The 18,014-nt window shown below is 32.3% G+C and overlaps 3 protein-coding genes across 5 annotated transcripts; all 3 read left to right on the top strand.

Moving 5' to 3' along the window:
* Positions 1-1,650: 1,650 nt before the first annotated feature.
* On the top strand, positions 1,651-6,741 carry LOC141662072 (SUMO-conjugating enzyme SCE1). The gene is made up of 5 exons (XM_074469126.1): positions 1,651-1,858; positions 1,990-2,073; positions 5,703-5,855; positions 5,935-6,048; positions 6,562-6,741. Exons 1-5 carry the CDS (start codon positions 1,790-1,792, stop codon positions 6,622-6,624), a joined length of 483 nt encoding a protein of 160 aa, XP_074325227.1. The 5' UTR covers positions 1,651-1,789; the 3' UTR covers positions 6,625-6,741.
* Positions 6,742-7,754: 1,013 nt separating this feature from the next.
* LOC141662070 (uncharacterized) lies at positions 7,755-14,577 on the top strand. Of its 3 annotated transcripts, XR_012550238.1 has the most exons (11): positions 7,755-8,209; positions 8,954-9,016; positions 10,651-10,735; positions 10,845-10,916; positions 11,136-11,211; positions 11,416-11,467; positions 12,434-12,528; positions 12,628-12,697; positions 13,381-13,466; positions 13,600-13,716; positions 14,275-14,577. XR_012550238.1 is itself a non-coding variant. In XM_074469124.1 (10 exons), exons 1-10 carry the CDS (start codon positions 7,880-7,882, stop codon positions 13,643-13,645), a joined length of 972 nt encoding a protein of 323 aa, XP_074325225.1. In that variant the 5' UTR covers positions 7,756-7,879; the 3' UTR covers positions 13,646-13,915. The 3 variants fall into 3 exon arrangements, 2 of the variants coding, with proteins under 2 accessions (XP_074325225.1, XP_074325223.1); XM_074469124.1 differs by lacking the exon at positions 14,275-14,577 and having other exon boundaries at positions 7,756-8,209; positions 11,139-11,211; positions 13,600-13,915; XM_074469122.1 differs by lacking the exon at positions 14,275-14,577 and having other exon boundaries at positions 7,756-8,209; positions 13,600-13,915.
* Positions 14,578-15,584: 1,007 nt separating this feature from the next.
* LOC141659685 (ethylene-responsive transcription factor ERF008-like) lies at positions 15,585-16,022 on the top strand. Its single transcript, XM_074466611.1, has one exon. It carries the CDS (start codon positions 15,585-15,587, stop codon positions 16,020-16,022), a length of 438 nt encoding a protein of 145 aa, XP_074322712.1.
* The last annotated feature ends 1,992 nt before the right edge of the window (positions 16,023-18,014 follow it).

Here is an 18,014-nt window from a genome sequence, read left to right as displayed (position 1 = left end):
ATTTAATAACACAAACTCGTCAAACAAGAATAAAAATATCCACTACTTTATTCATTCTAAATAATAATAATAATTCTGATAAATACGGAATATCACAATATGCACCCGAATTCTCAAACTATAAAGAAGAAAACATACTTGAAATAATTGTTGACAAAAAAACATGTTGATGATAAGGCGAACATGACGAGATTTTGCTGAAACTAAACTCAAAATAAATAACAAACAAATTTGAACTCAAAGTTAACCACTGTATTCAAACTGTATTCTATTTAACCATCAAATTATATCCAAACTCAACCAACAAATCATATTCCAAATCCAAACCCAAAACCAAAACCAGAACGACCAGTTTTTCAATCTAGAATAAATCTAAAATCAAATCCATTTTCGTTTCAAATCCAAAATAAATATCAAATCTAAAGCAAATAAATCAATTATCAATATATCAAACATTCCAATAATCGAGTAATACAATAACCAATCAATCAATAATGTCCAAACTAAGAGGTATAATTCATACGTTATTGCTACTAACTTATCAGATGTTATATAATTAACAATCTTATCACTTATAAATAATTCACAAATAATTCTTATTTTTAATATACTAATTTTGACAACCATTGAATTAAAATTAAAACTATTTAATTATATATATGACTCCCATAATTTTTTTTGTTATATATCTAATAGATGCAGTCCAACTTACATAAGAGTATTGAGTATGGCAGATCATGGTTAGTGTTGAATCGCAAAAATCGTAAAAACCAATTCGATTTTAAACCGACTTTAAAACGAAGTTTGTGGTTCCGGTTCACCTAATTGAACAAACCAAGGTTCGCGGTTTAATTCCAATTTTATCTTAAATCAATCCGTTGTCAAACTGAACCGCATATATACATAAATATATATTAGATTAGTAGTTATATATTACTCCAATTTTGAACTCCACCAAAATTGTCATTAGAAAAAACTTTTAGTTCAATAGACCGTGTAAGTTTAGTGACATTTACTTATTTATTCATATGAAATATTGTTAAAATACTCTTAAATATTTGTTTGCACTTGTTATTTGAGCAGAACAAGTTTTTTTTGTTTTTGGTCATGATTATTGAAGAACTATTTTTTTGTGTATATATCGTAATTTGCAAACTACTAATGCATTCACGTGAAAAGATTTTATTCTATTTTCTGATAACATAAGTAGTTTATGATAATTATTACAATACTGATCAAAAAACAGTTAATCCGGTAAATCGAACCATCTAAAACCGAACCGCATGATTTGGATTAAATGGGTTGAGGATCGTGATTTAGATTGTAAATTTTAAAAACAGCAGTATATGATTTAATTTAGATTTGATCTTTAAACGAAACAAACCGAATCGCGCCGAGTACATTTTTTGCCACCGCTCATTTTTTTTTTTGCGATGCTCATATGTTTTAGCCATATTAGGAGGTGGACCATAGTTTGGTGGGGGTGCACACCTTTATATTCACGTGATTGGTCACATAATTGGGCAGTCCGCGTGATTTATACGCTAATATAGATAAAAAAAAATTGTATATATGTTGACTTTTACACTTAAAAAGTGGATAATAAAAAAACCGTATAAATTCGGAAGAATCTCGTTCTTTTCGTTCCCTCCCTCCTTTTCGTTCATAATCACATCCCTCTATATAAATACCCTTTTCATAGCTGAGCAGCCTAAAGGTCAGTTGAGTTTTACAGAGAGAGAGAGATTAAGCGAGAAGAGAGAGAGAGAGATTAAGCGAGAGAGAGAGAATGTCTGGAGGTATTGCTCGTGGCCGTCTCGCTGAAGAGCGCAAGTCGTGGCGAAAGAATCATCCTCATGTTTGACTTCTATCATTTTATAATATTTATGTTTTTATTTGGATTATTGATTTTGATTGTGTGTTTTTATTGTTTGATTTTGATTAATTTTAATTAGAAGTTTGTGTGGTGATTGAATTGTGTGAAATTAGGGTTTTGTGGCCAAGCCAGAGGCGCTAGCTGATGGTTCAGTGAATTTAATGGTGTGGCAATGCACTATTCCTGGTAAAGCCGGGGTAAGTTTTTTAATCGCCGCGCTTATATTGTTTATTTTTTGGATTGAAATGCTGTATGTGTATATGAAGTGGTTTGATGGTATTTATTAGTCAAAGTTTAACTGCGGATATTATAGATACTCACATAGTGTGTCTCGACCGAGGCTAGAAGGGTAGACCTTGAGAAGGAGTATACATAGGCTATAATGTTACGGATGTGAATTTTGGTGTTGTGACAAGTCAATTGCTTTAGTTGATTAAGTTTTTGATTGGTGTTGTTTGCTTTTTTAAAAAATGATTAGTAAAATTTAAAAGAAGTTTTCTGGAAAGTGTTTAAAACTGATTTTAGATAAAACAGATCCCATGCTTTTGAAAATTATTGCTTTTTAGTTTTTGTAGAAAGTAAATGCTGATTTTACCATAAAACTTCACGAAAACATTATTTGTTATATTTTATTTATCAAACTTCACCAAATACATCTTTTTATATATTTTATATCAAAACATGGACATATCAAAAATATTACTAAACTGTCATCTAACAGAAACTGTAACAATACTTTTTCTACCAGCGCATTGTGAGCACTTTTTCACACATTGCAACGTTTTTTAAATAGAAACCCTAAACAGAATCTTAGTGACAATTCTCGAACAAAGAATTGAAAAGGTATTAAATTCCCTTGTACAACATGCTTTTTTGGTTTAATTTTTTGTGCGAGACAAAGTGAAGTTTTTAGTGATTTTGATGTCATTACCATTTATTTTACGAAGTAGGCTGCTCTTTTGTTAAATAAATTTTGATAAGTGATATTTTCTGAAACAGCTTTCATGTTTTTTATATCTATCTTAAACTTATTATAAAAAACGGCTTTTGGAAACTAAAGCTCTTGCTATAGCTGTATTGCTAACTCTACGGAATCTGTACTGTCTTAAGTTTTGTTTTGATAAGAATAGAAGTATCTTTAAGCTTTACTATATCGGTGGTGGTTTTTATGGATCATACGTGGGTCCTTTTTAAATGACTTTTAAGGGTAATGCAACGATTAAGGTTTTCCTAACCTTCTTTATAACTCGTCTACTAAATTATTGTTGAAAATTGTAATCATTAGCATGGAATTAGTCTGAAATTATCTTCATACTTGTCGTATGCTTTCCTGTATATTACATGACATTGATTTACTTTATCTTTGTTCTTTTGTATTTTGACCTTCTAATATTTACAAACTTTTAATTTTTCAGGGTTTTTGTTATTATGTCCTTTATGAAAGTAAGATATAAATTTTAATCATACATTTTTCTTAATTTAAGAAAACCTATCTCAATTTTAAAAAAGACTATTTCTCAACATAAAATTATAAATATATAATTAAAGGTAAAAGGTAAATTATGTGTTGTTTTTTGAAGTAGCATAAAAGAATTAAAACAATTTTTCCAAGCACCTATGCGGAAGATGTTGTTTTCATTTAATTGTATAATTAGTTTTGTTTATTAGATCTTGATTTGTTGAAAGTCTAGGATGTGCATATAACTGATTTGTGTATAAAATAGTTGTATTTACTTTTTATAAAGAGTACATACAATGTTCTAAAAATCCCCGATTAATCCTTAAAAAATATTTGATCGATTTAATTTTTGAAATCCAATTAATATTTATAAATTATTTTTGAATTATATATTTCATAATAAATAAGGTAAGTATATTAAATATTATTAAAATATTTAAATATATCCGATTTTGTTCCGATTAATCCCTCCGATTAATCCCCGATTTGCCGATTAAACCCTAATAGGTATCTAAACCGATTAGTACTGATTACCGATTTTTACAACTACCGATTTTTACAACCATGAGTACATATCATATATAAAAACTAAGCTTTGTAATATTATATATATTGATTTTATACGTGTACTTGGCAGAAAAATTAAATTTCTTTGTGCCAATTGTTTTTTCTTTTTTTGAATAAAGAACATCGACAAGTTAATTTTTTTTTTCTCATTGCCTTTTACTAATGACCATGTTTATGAGTAAAGCTTCATCACAAATGAATTTATAAGTCCATAAACACCAAAAATGGCTGAAAAAATTATTATAACAACATAAAGTGAAACACTTATAATAATAATGATAAAAATGAGTTATTTGAACATGTTAAGACACTTTACAGTTTTCAATGCAATCATTGAATCCTCATTTAGCTGAATGCCCTGTATTATGGACCAAAACTTTTCTCTTATACGTCATATAAAGATGACCAGAGTATCGACCAGTCTTTTGACATATACTCCCTCCGTCTCTTTCAATTGTTTACATTTTTTAGAGAGTGTCCGACACGCATTTTAAGGTGCATATGAAATATAGTTCTGTAATTTTTTTTTTATAATTTTTTTTTTCTGAATAAAAATTAAAACATTGAACTTTTATTCAGAAAAAGAAAATTGTAAAAATAAGTTACATAACTATACTTTTTATGCACCTTAAAATGCGTGTCAGACACTTCCCCAGAAATGTAAACAATGGGAAGGGACTGATGGAGTAATAAATTGTAGCTATTCTGTAGAAGGATACTTGACTCCGTGAGGAAGTAGTTAAGTTAAAATTATTGCACTTTTTGAAATCTCTTTTTTCATTTAGACAAAGTATTTGGAAACCGGATATTTTTTTGGTGAAACTATGTTATAGTGATCAAAGTTAATTGCGGAAATTAAGGTTATAGGCTTTTAGAACTATAGCTACATTATCTGAAGAAGTGAACAGTACAAAATAGGACCATTAAGCTTTGAGCAGAAACTAGGTAATCAGGTTGCAGGGGAAGACAAGGTTCTACTTGGAAAAAAATGAAGATTTTCTTACTTTGTGCAGTTTGACATTTATAGATTGTACTTAAATGTGCTCTAACTGTAGAATAAGCTGGCATGATGTTTTGAGAATATGCGAAGAACCATTGAAAAAAGAATATGCCAGTCTTATTAATTCACGACTCCACAGTCATCTATGTATATACCTAGATGAATAATTTTAGAATTTTAAAAGATTTGTACATTCAAGGAAATATTGTTTCTTGTTGTCTTGGCAGTAAATCATATGTTAATTTTTTAAAAATCATTTTAGACAGACTCTGTAAGCAGCACTTAACTTTGTAAGCTTATGATAATAATAATTTTTTCAATGCTACAGTTGCAAGTAGTCAGGGAAAACAAGTAGTTGGTGCATAGCTAGTTACTATTTGTGTGTTAAGTGTATACTTGCCAAATGCCAATAAATAGTTCACAACAATATTTTCCACAACTTTATCTTCTGGGTAATTCTATGCTATGCAATTTAATCTCCATGTTATGAAGACATTTCGTCTTCTGGATGATTGATATTCAAATGTTTATTTAACTGGTACATTATGTTTTGCATTTTAATTTCCAAGTAATTTGCTGCATGGCAGAATAGCAGTATATGGTATGGAAAATGTAAAATAAGTAATACAGTAACCAAAGTATCAGCTGGTTATGCATCTACTCAATGGGACACGTTTATCTTATTTTTACCAAGTTTTTCTAGTTTCACATCCATCTCTTTGTGTCTAGATTTGTGTAATGTTGCTATAATATCATTTTTGGTTTGGGTATTACTGACATGTAAACTATTGTGGTTGCAGACTGACTGGGAGGGTGGTTGCTATCCACTTACACTTCACTTTAGTGAAGATTACCCCAGCAAGCCTCCCAAGTGCAAGTTTCCAGCTGGTTTTTTCCACCCAAATGTTTACCCCTCTGGAACTGTGTGTCTATCCATTCTCAATGAAGATAGTGTAAGTACACTTGTAACTTGACAAAATGTTGAAAAATATAGGGTAACTAACTGTACTTGAGCTTGTTATATTGTTCTAGGGTTGGAGGCCAGCAATTACGGTGAAACAGATTCTAATTGGTATTCAGGATTTGTTGGACCAACCCAATCCTGCTGATCCTGCTCAGACTGAAGGATATCATCTCTTTATCCAGGTAACTATGATTTTTCCAAGTGCTAAAACAATAGTGTTCGTGTGAAACATGCCTCCTGCACAGGAGAGGAGCATCCAGCTTTATCATGAATCTTAATTCATGTGCCACATTCTAGACCTTACATTATTTGTAGACTTATATAATCTAAAGTGTGGAAGACTAAATTCATACAGCAGCTTTCTTCTAAAAAAACATTCAAACATACAATTTCCAATTCAGTAATGATGAGAAAACCACACATGATACATTATAAATGGCAGTTAAAATAAAATGTTTAGTTTTTTTATATGGAGAGAAGCTGTATTCTTTATAGCAAATGGCAAGATCCCTTTCTGACGAAAACCAATCTACATAAAGACGAGTTAAAGCGCTTTAGAATACAATCTTCAAGGTGGTTGTTTTGAGAACGTAAGACGATACCGTGCAAAATCCAGGATTTTAACTCTGTATAAAACAAAATGTTTCCATGATCGAACTGTAAATATAACATAATGTATTGATAAAACCTTGCAGGATACAGTGGAGTACAAGAAGAGGGTCCGTCAGCAGGCCAAGCAATACCCTCCCCTCGTTTAAATTACTCCAGCTTTGGTTATTTAGTTCTTGTAATCTAAACGGCCCTTCGTATTTATTTGGTTTTGAAAAACATTATGTTGACCAAGTTCAGATTCTCTGCAATAACCTTTTAAATTATGGGTTTTGGTGGTATAAAATCTTAATTGTTACTGTTAACTTATAAATTATGGCCGTGGGCGTACTAAAATACATGTTTGTGCTGCTTCAAAAATCGGAGCTTCATAATCTTCTATGTAAAATTTCTCCATATCAGATAAGAGATGTGAGATGCATATAAACTGATAGATCACTGTAACAGCTAGCTGGGTACTTTTACTAGGGTTGCTGAGGATGTGATCACTGATCCGGTAAATGTTAAATTTGGGAGTTGGGGTAAATGGAACAACAATGCAAATCCCCTGTATCCCATTTCGCTACAAAAACTCAATCAAAACAAAAATGAAAGAAAGACCAAAGTAATTTAGCAAAAAAGAAAGTCCAAAGTAGTATTTTTAAAATAAGAGCATTTTTCACCGTGTTAAATAAATTATCTTTAACATATAATTATTTGTCTCCACATAGAGACTATCAATTTGATTTAATATTTGTTCGACTCGGTCATTTATGAAGAAACTGTATGACTTTTTATTATTGAATTATCCTCATTTTCTTAAAAAAAACATTTGGTAAAATTTTTTTTTATAAAAAATAAGGCTAATCGATTATAGAAATATTATGCTTGTTCCATATTTAAACGGAACAAAATATAATCTCCATATCCGGAACAGTTTCATTTGTCTACAAAAATTTTATCAACAAAAAAATGAAAAAAAATTCAAAGTATTTTTTTAAATAAAATATTTGTTAATTGCACTAAATGAAAAATCACCGATTCGATTATTAAAACACTAGGCAAAATTATTCTTTTATGAAGAGTAAGGCTAACGGATTCGGTTGGCAAAAAATAATAAACTTGACGAAATTTAATTGAAAAGGAAAAAACATGAAAAATAATAAATATAATTTCTCGATTTTCAAATTACATGCCCGTGTGCGTAATTTTACCTGCTAAACTTTTAATTTTTCGCTAATTTTATAAATTTTCGCAATTATCGCGTCCTAATTAACAGAAATACGGAACTTTTTCTTTTTCCATACTAGTAAAAAAACATTGATGCCAAGCGAAAGAGGGGAAAACAAAAGGCAATTGAAATTCTAGGGCACACTTGAAGCTAAATTGAACTACAATTCTCAAAAGCGTACAGATTTTTACGCCATGGACGACATGGCAGCCTATTACGCGCCTCCACCACCTCCGCCAGGCATTCCCCAATACCCATACTACCCTCCCCCACTCTCCCACGCGCCGCCCGGCACAGTCGTGATCCCTCCGCAACAATTTCACCTCCACCACCAACCACCACCGCCTTTCGACCCCTACGCACCTCAATTGCAAGTCCCCCAGGTTTATCACGATGAGGTCCGTACGCTGTTCGTTGCTGGCCTCCCATCAGACGTCAAATCTCGCGAAATTTACAATCTTTTTCGTGAATTTCCTGGTTACGAGTCTTCGCATCTCCGCGCCTCTTCGTCGAATACGCAGCAGGTCTTATAAATGTATTTATCTGTGGATTGTATAAACAGTTGTGCTGATAGTTTGGTTAATTGTGTTTATTGTTTTTACGGTAGTTATTCGGATAGAAATTTGCGGAATCTGTTTATGTGTAGTGTATTAGTTGTTATTTATTCTGTCAGTATACGATCACTTGTGTGAATTATTTTAGAAAATGAAAACAATATTTTTTTTAAATTCGGCTTAATGGTGAAATTAAAATGGAAATTTAAGTGGTGTGTTCGGGTCATGATTTCTATTGAGAGGAATGTAACTATGTAAGTGAGGGGATGGACTTGAAACTATTTTTGATTTCTGTTACTGAAGAATAAGAGGCAATGAGGCATAATGACGGTGATCTCTCCGCAGTTAATTAGTGTAGTCACTTTCTTGCAGGTGGAGAGATGAGATAATCAAGTGATTTTTGAATAAAGTTGATTACTTTATTTGATAAACTTAAAATGCATGAAACCAAAGGCCTGATTCGATCATATGATAATTGAAGGAACAAACCATGAATTGTCGGATTGTTTTGGTTTACTGAATTTTGGAACTATCTTTGTGTGATGAAGTACTTTATTGTAAGAGGTTGGATGCGCGTTTCTGTCCGATTATATGCTTTGCAACTTTTTTTTAATCTCTCATTTACATATAGTTAAGTGGTCGAAACTTTTCTTGCAGTGGATATTTTCTGCATCAACTGTTTTTTAGTTTCTAATATATTTGTAATCGTTACAGCCGTTTGCATTTGCTGTCTTCCTGGATCAACCATCAGCTGTTGGAGCAATGCACGCACTTAATGTAAGAACTTTAGCTAAATTCAACCATGTAGTAATCTGAAAACTGATTGGGGGCATCTTATGTGATGACCCTTTTTTCTTTATATGCAATCATTTGACAATCAATAATGCATACTATTGTTAAAGGAATATACACTTGTAGTGATGAACTGATAAACAATAAAGTCATTATCTTGCAACGAAAGCTTGCAACAATATACAAATATAATGTTATCTGGTATTGTATTATACTATAATCTCCTTTTCACACGACGTGATAATAAAAGAACAATATGATATTTTCCAGAATGATCAAAGTGCCCTCTCATTTTATGTATTCACTGAAATAATCACATGAAGAGCATACAAAAAATTATAGTTACTGTTCACTGTATCCAGTATCATGCTTATTTTATAACTGGAATTCAAATTCTATCTCGTAACAGCACCAATCTGGTAGACTTTTAATTTATGAATTATGATCAATTGGGAAAAGTCCATTATTTCCATCTTGATTGACTGGCTAGTGTCTGCTATGCCTGTCCTTTTTTACCTCTCTATTAGAATTTGGTACTTGCTAAAAAGAAAGATGGAGTAATGTGTTAAGGAAGAAGCCTAATCAAGAAGCAATATTATGACAAATACGAGAGAAAAGGCGGAATTTTTTATATTGTATAGTTTACTCAAAACTACAGGTATCTAATTTGTATCAGCATTCAGCAGAATTATTTAGGATAACTGCTTAAGGAGAACTTAGAAGTACCCTACAAACAAGTAAAAAGACATCCTTAGGTCTAACAAAAAGGACCCTTTCGATGCTTGATCCTTTGCAGAGATGTTGCAGTTGGCTGTTGTATTTCTGTCGCACAATCATAAAAATGATTAGACCAGTCATCTTCTTGCAGACTTAACATAAAAACAATTTCACTTTGGCTGGATTTGAATGTGATGCATCCATGACCATTGGCATGGGTGATTGTGGCCTTCACCACTTAGCTAAGCCTCCAGCCTCTACAGGTCTCACTTCTCTCACTCTTTAGAAGTGTCTCAGGAAAAAATTCGCATTCACGCACGGGAAAGAAGTTGTGCAGCTGTCCCATTATTAATTCCACACTTCTCCTACAACTGATACTTAGCCTAATTACATAATAAATAGTTAATAAACTATGGGTTGTATACTTTCCTCGTACTTACAAGTATACTCGTACTTACACAATACCTCAAACATATCTTTTCCCAACTATAAATGAGGGAATTGAACCATAGACCATTGTCATCGGTGATGGTGGTCTACTGGTCTGCATCACTTGACTAGAGTCACTAGACCTCCAACCTTTATAATTCTCATTTTTCCCACACTTATAGTTTCACTCATAACTTGAATCTATTTTTTCCCAACTATAAATGGAGGATGTATTGTATGCTTTATCTATTTTGGGAACATAAAAGGAAAAATTTGCCGACTAGATTCCTAAACAACTTTACACAGTTAATAAAGAGATCAGAAAATTAAGCTTTAAAAAATAGTTAATTTTTTGTTTCTTTTAACAATTGGTAATGATGTGAGCTGCTGAAAGGTTTGTTCTGCTGCAATGTATTGTTTATATTTTGAAATTTACTACAGTTAGATTTATTTCCTTTGAACAAATTTTACAGGGTTTGGTTTTTGATTTGGAGAAAAACTCCACTTTGTATATTGATCTTGCAAAATCTAATTCAAGATCGAAGCGCTCAAGAACAGGTGATTATGCACAAGTTGGATTTCCTCTTTTACCTTTTTTTCCCTCCTGGTGCTAGTAATTTAATCATCATGTATCTAATATGTATAAACCTGTCAATAATGACATCAGACGATGGAAGATCAGGGGCAGAGAAGAGGTTGAAAGGTTATGCAGCATTTCCAGGGGGAAACCCTGATCCTGGTAAGATTTGTCATACATCCTTATGCATAACCAAGTCATGAGTAAAGTCTCTATATTCATTTGTTATTCCCTTTCCCCTCAATTACACACCTTTGAAGGTTGTAATTTTTTATAAGTTAGTGATGTAGTGTTCGTTTGACCTACTTAATAGTTAGTCACATGCAGAACACAGTATTCCTATAGCTCACATTGCACATGTTTTGCACGCTTGGGCACTAGCAGGTGTTGACAGCATGTACATGCCTGGAATGGGTAACTCTGCTTACAACACAATTGGTTATCCATCTACACAAAGGTCATTGCACAACTTGAGCACATCCTTATTTTCTAGAAAATTGCGAGCTTATATGGACATTTCTTATCATAGTTCAGGCAAACTTCAAGGGCGAATATATTCTATTACTAATTCGACCTGTTCTGATAGATGGAGTTCTGTATAACACTGCGTACTTGGCAGGTCTTTAATTTTGTTCTTATAATTTATTGTTTGATCATTCAGTCATGGAAGCTTTGATGGCGGGGCTGTGAATTATAGCACTGCTGCAAAACACGTAAGCAATATTTTGAACTTGCGGTATCTGTGTGAGTCCTTTAAATCCTTGTCATCCTAGAATGCCAAATCATGAGAATTTATGTCAATGATGAGAATGACTACCTATTGTGTCATAATCTTTTCATTGTATGAAATACTGTTCTCATGTCAGTTTTAATTTTTACAAGTTATTTCTCTTGTTTTTGCTTCTTGTTACACGTTATTTTGAGCTATTCTTACTTTTAGTCTTTATTTTAACCAGAAGCCTTTGTAATTTTATGTTCAAAAAAAGTGAAGATGTTGCTATTTTTTATATTTTGCACTTCGGATTGGAAAATCAAAACTGAAAAGTGGAAAAGATCAATTGGCCTTTCAAGTTGAACCTTTCACTTCAAGTTTAATACTTATCTTTGGAAGTATTAATATTTAGTAATGTCTTTAAGATTTCTGCAATGGAAGTCTAGCCATATTACATTCACCTGGCTAGAAAGAAGTTTAATAATTGAAGCTGTTTAGAATTGCCTTAGTTAAGAGTGGGAGTGCCCTTCGGCGAAGGAAGATTAGTGACATTTGTTCTACTTTGTTGCAGCTCGCTTATAAAGCTAAATAATTCACTCTGCCTTAGGCTACTGTTGATGATGTCACTAAATTCCTACCATCTATGATAATAATGAAATTTTTTGGACACATTATGAGCCCAGTATAAATCAGTTTAGAAATATTGCATACTACTATGGACATTTGCAGTATACTATATAAACACTAGAAGATTTACCTTCACGGATTCACGTTCCGTTATTGGTTCCAAGTTAATAGCTTCCAAGGTGCTTTTGCACCGTGTAATGCGTAAAGGTCTTGCATATCCAGTTTCTGCTGTGCTCTTGTTACATTTTGGACATTACCAGAATACTCCAGTGCTTTATGTTCCAGTGGAATCGCTCTCTATGTATATATCAGAATGTCTAAAATATTTAGATTTTTCCAGAATACTCCTCGGAATGCTACTCCTTGCCCGACTCTGTTTGTTGCTAGTTTGGGTCCAACTGCTTCGGAACAAGAGCTAGTTCAAGTATTTTCAAGGTATGACTGAGTTGTGTGTATTTTCCTTTTTCAGTTTGCTGATTATGCTCACAGAAAATATAAATACTTTATAGTGAACTCTTTTCTTTTAATTCTTAGATGCCCTGGATATTTAAAACTGAAGATGCAGAAAATGCACGGGTCTCCGGTTGCTTTTGTTGATTTTCAGGTATCATTATTTTATTATTGAGAGACCTGTAGTATGAATTATGTGGGTATATTATAGCCTTTTCAAATACTGTTTTCCCCCCTTCCACTTCTCCCACTCTCTCGCAGTAGTACCTTCTTGCTGATACAATTGCGTGACATTCAAAATATTTGATTTCTCAAAACAAAGCAACTATGATCCTATATACCAGTTACCATATGTTATATTGTAACAGAGTGGTTATGGACTAATTATATAAAATGTTGCTATATTATTTCAATGTTACAATTGTTATCTTAGCCAACGTACAGAATCTGAAAGCCAAACTCCGGTTGTGTAACTTAGGCTGTTGATGGTACTGTCCAACAGCATTTTCATTGTTAACGAGGGAAAAGATTTGATGACGAATATCATGGTAGGTGTGGACACTAGAATAGTAAGTGTTGAGTATACACTATAGCCAGAAGTTGTTGATTACTTGATCGGCTAATTTGCATCCTGTGCAAGGAAGTTCTTCAATAATATCAACTGTGTAGATATAACAATGCAAGTGATTTGCAGCCCGGAATCAGAAGCTATATATTTTTATCTTAATATCCGAAATCTAGTGCATCCTATGATGTTTGATTACAAAAGATGTTCCCAGTCTATCTGTTGCATCTTTGATTCTAATGTAATGATCTAATCCATTGATATCTTTACAGGACACCGCCAGTTCAACTGGCGCCCTAGCACACCTTCAAGGCACAATCCTCTATTCATCGCGACCTGGCGAGGGCATGCGATTAGAGTATCCTTTGAAGCGCTCTATGCTTAATTTACTGCTTTAGATTAGTTTGCTTATTTTTTCTTTTCTTTTTCCAGAGAATCTCGGTAATATTTGTTGACCAATTTGAATTGTTCAAGCCTTGACAAGAAATCAGGTATGCCAAGTCAAGAATGGGAATGCGAAGTAAACACTCAAGATGAATGCAATCATACACCGAAACAGGAGTATTTATTTTGAACAGTCCTTGAGTTTCTTAATTCAGTCAAGACTCGTAAGCTTATCCCTTATTTTTATGTCATTCCTTTTAGTGTAGTCCGTAAAAATTGACATCTCAGAGTTAGTAATTTCAGGTTATACATTGTCATCATTCCTGTTTATCTTTCTTTTTTCTTTTGATAGTTAACCATACCTGGTTATCTTATGATGTTGTCGGATGTATTATTTTAAATTATATAAAATTTCACAATGCATCTAGTAGTATTATGAAAATGTATATCTCTCTGTTTAGAGCGTGGATGTTTTGAGACTTTTTTCATAACATTCTTTTCTGCAAGTGTTCTGCGGACTAGTAAAATACACATTCTAGGCCATTTTGGAGAAAGTGATTTAATCTGTCAGTCACCAAATGTGGCGGTGTAATTTTCGTGCACTGGCACACCACTATCGTCATCTGTTATAGACTTCCACTATTCAGTGGCAGGGGAATCCTGTTATCACTAACTTTTCGAAATATGTATATGCGTGTAAGCGAAAATAGAAGCCCATTTTGTGAATCTTAAGATTGATCTGCTGTTTTACCGAAACAAATTGAAGAAATTTCTTGATACAGGCATGTTTGGAAGGGCTTTCCTATGTGTTCTATGAAACTCAAACCCCATGTGCCTCTAACCCCATGTGCCTCATATCATTGGGAGCCCGGATGTGGATGACAAATTCTTCATTTTTTGGTATTTTGCCGGCTTTAAATAAAATAAGTTATCTGTCCCGATCATGCATGTATAATTATTCTTATTATTGATTACTGTTGCTGCGTGCACAAAATCTTTGAAAATCCTTTTTTTCATGTTTGTACTCCTTCCTGAATTGATAAGTAAATAATCAATCAATTTATATGGAATATCATTTCAGTCAACCATTCATTTACTAGGTTCATAATGTATATTAAAGAAAAAAAACCTGGTTATTGTCAAGAAACTGAGTTTAAAATAAGCTAATATGTCTCCAATGAACACTAAAATTACCCTTTTTTAAGTATTTTAAAATTTGTTGAAGTAAATTGCGAGGGACGATAAAACCTAAATTGTATAACGAATTTTATAGTATGTGTTCATAAGCATATGTTAAGTTCGGAAACTTATAAATTTATTTTATTTTAACTGATTCATATTTATTAATAATAATGGACTCCTCCGTACACTAAAACTTTATCAATAAAAATAAGCTATATTTCTGATATTTCGCGCTTGACATACTAGAAAAATCGATCGTATAAAATTATTATTTTATCTGCAGCACAGTGAAATTTCACCTGTCGATCTGTCGATGTGCACTAAGGATTGAACAGCCACAACTGTATATTTTAATTTTTAGGTATGTGTCAAAATGATGAAATGACCAAATTAACCCCAAATGCCAGAACTAAAATACAAAGAAGCTAAGGGCAAAAGAGTAAAATAGAGCAAACAGAAGTCCATGAATTGGACGCAAAGTCAAGTAACACTAGAGGGCATAGAGTATCAATCCCTTTAACCCCTCACCGACCACCGACCTACTTATTATACTTACAACACAAATACTACTATTAATAACTTTCATTAATCCCTCCTCTCTTTTATCATCTCTCACCCATCTCTCTTCTCTCCTAAATCTCTCTCTGTCTCTCCTGATAAATACATACACTTCCTCCTGTATGTATTTATCAGTCTTGACAAACTCCACAAATTTCATATTATTTAATATGAAATTTGGGTAGACAACTTATTTAGCCAGCCTCATCTTTTTTCTTCGAATTTTAGAAAAATAATGTGTATTTAATTTTAGTATATATTAAGCGAGGTACAATTTTTACAATTTTTAAGTTACGGAAATAGTCCGAAGTCAGGTCTGCGTACATCTTAGCCTCCGAAATTTACGAGAGGAATGGAAGGAGGGGGGAGTGTAGTGAGAAGAAGGAAGAATGAAAAGCCATACAAGGGGATAAGAATGAGAAAGTGGGGAAAATGGGTTGCCGAGATCCGAGAACCAAACAAACGAACAAGGATATGGTTAGGTTCTTACACAACACCAAAGGCGGCAGCTAGGGCTTATGACATCGCTGTCTATTTGTTACGTGGACCCTCAGCCAAACTAAACTTCCCGGAGTTTAAGCCAGTGGATCTATCAGTTGTCGGCGGCGGCGCAAGTGATTTGTCGGCGGAAGCTATACGGCTAAAAGCAGTTGAAGTCGGGTCAAGAGTTGACGCAATGGAAACAGCAAATGGTCAGTGTCGTCAGTCTCACTCTCGGGTTGACCCTGGATCCGACAATCAGCTTGACTTGAACCAGATTCCTAAACCCGAACCCGATGCACTATGTTAATCCCTTTTTTTAAAGTATTATTGCTGTCGTTATTAGTAGTAAATAATAATTTTGTTATTTAGTGCAAGTTGTAGGTTGTAGGTTTTAATGTTTTATGACAAGAGTTTTTAATATGTAATAATTTATGATAATATTTATTAAAAATGTAGTAGTACTAAGTTGGACACGAAAATAACATGTATATATATTTTATATCTAAGTACTCCCTTGGGTTGAGGTTGAGCGCTATGAGATAGCTCAGGGTTTATCTCTTTTCGCCCCAATTTTTAGGTTCGATTCTCTTGTCGCCCCAATTTTTAGGTTCGATTCTCTTGTCGCCCCATTTTCTATTTCAAATTATATGTTTATTTTTGAAAAATTATATATATTAAGAAAATTGAATATTAATAAATTAATTATATTAAATGGCTATATTATGTGAAATAAAATTGATCTTGAAAATTTGAATAAGATATATGTGGAAGCCGTTGTTCCAATGCCTCTTTACGTATGTTTAGAGTTGATTTTGAAAATATAAATTTATATTAAAAATTAAGTTGAACAATTAAACTAAAATAAATTTTTTGTTTCAAAGTGATATATATTTTGAAAGGCAGGGAGTAGAATATACAAGGTCAATTGTGATAATTTTCATTTGTAAATTGATGATTAATATGTTAATTTAGGGTCATTTATAATATGCCACCAAAGTCTGATATTGAAATTTCAATAAATCCGTTTTTATTGTCTTTAAATAATTTAAAAGGAGCAGTGTTAAAAACTTCAAATTCAAATTAATTCTCATATTTGAAAGCATAAATATTTGAAGGCAACAAAATATATTTAGGAACAAAAATAATAGAGCCGACCTTTTCGTTTTCAAAATAATCATGTCAATAAAATTTAGAAAGAGCATATGAAAATACTTTTAGCAACTCTGTCTCTAACAGTTGTCATTTATAAATTACCCAAACACATTATTCATGTCAACAATAAGTAATGTATGTTATGTAAACCTTGTTCTTTATTCTTTGTATTTTGTTTTATCGTTCGCCCATTATAGTGTTCACCGAGGCGGGGCTGGCGGGCGGGCGCGGCCGACGCTCCAAATTCCGATAAAATTATGAAATTAGTATTAAAATTTGTGGAAAATAATTATATATTTAGATATTTAGTAATAAAAAATTTTATTTTCAATTAATATATAAATTTTATAAATTTAGTACTAAAATTAATGATATGTATAATATTTATGAATTTAGATATACGAATTCAAGTATATTATGTACATTAAAATTATTAAAAATAATATTTATTAATTAATTTATATATAATAAATTAAAAGTATATATTAATTATTCCGAAAAAAGTTTTGCCAGCCCAGACACCGATTTCCGACTCCGTCCCCGATAACGTTGTTCTCGCAAGCTAATTTTCAATAGAAAAATGATAAGCAGCTTAATTACAATTATATTATTATTGTTGCGTTTTATAAGCAAGTTGGATTGGATAACAAAGCAGGAACATAAAAGAAAGAAGCAAGTTGTGGGGGGATGGTGACGTAAAGAAGGAGAATGTTGTATACTATGTTGATATACGGCGAGTATTATTTCCTCATTTTTAAATAGTTGTCCTTTAAATTTTTGACACATATTTGGAAGATTTAATTATTTAGTTAAAATTATTTTGTTTTAATCTTTTTAATAAAAGTGTAGAATTATTATTTTTATTAAGAAAAAATATTTTAATTATTTATTCAAAATTCTTAAAAACGTGTGAGAAAATCAAACTGACAATTATTTAAACGATTTTTCTATTGTGTGTTCATGAACATATATTAACCCCTTGCTCCCGAGTTTTAAAAAGGAAGGAAAGCAAGTGTAGGGTAAGTAAAGTAAAGTAGTTTCATTTCCCTCCGGAATCGTGCTCCCAAGTTTATAAAATGAGCGAAAACAAGTGTTAATAAATACAAATTTGACAATCTTTCACTCCAAAACTTTCACTACAAAAATG

This window comes from Apium graveolens, chromosome 5, assembly GCF_009905375.1.
Source record: "Apium graveolens cultivar Ventura chromosome 5, ASM990537v1, whole genome shotgun sequence".
NCBI lineage: Eukaryota > Viridiplantae > Streptophyta > Magnoliopsida > Apiales > Apiaceae > Apium > Apium graveolens.
Note: the sequence above shows the minus strand (reverse complement) of the source record. Positions and strands in the feature narration are given on the sequence as shown.

Coding starts and splice junctions, on each gene's coding strand:
- LOC141662072 (XM_074469126.1), top strand. CDS start 1,790: ATGTCTGGAGGTATTGCTCGTGGCCGTCTCGCTGAAGAGCGCAAGTCG. Junction 2,074..5,702: donor CTATTCCTGGTAAAGCCGGG/GTAAGTTTTTTA, acceptor TTGTGGTTGCAG/ACTGACTGGGAGGGTGGTTG. Junction 6,049..6,561: donor GATATCATCTCTTTATCCAG/GTAACTATGATT, acceptor AAAACCTTGCAG/GATACAGTGGAGTACAAGAA.
- LOC141662070 (XM_074469122.1), top strand. CDS start 7,880: ATGGACGACATGGCAGCCTATTACGCGCCTCCACCACCTCCGCCAGGC. Junction 10,917..11,135: donor AGGGGGAAACCCTGATCCTG/GTAAGATTTGTC, acceptor CTTGGGCACTAG/CAGGTGTTGACAGCATGTAC. Junction 12,529..12,627: donor CTAGTTCAAGTATTTTCAAG/GTATGACTGAGT, acceptor TTTAATTCTTAG/ATGCCCTGGATATTTAAAAC.
- LOC141659685 (XM_074466611.1), top strand. CDS start 15,585: ATGGAAGGAGGGGGGAGTGTAGTGAGAAGAAGGAAGAATGAAAAGCCA.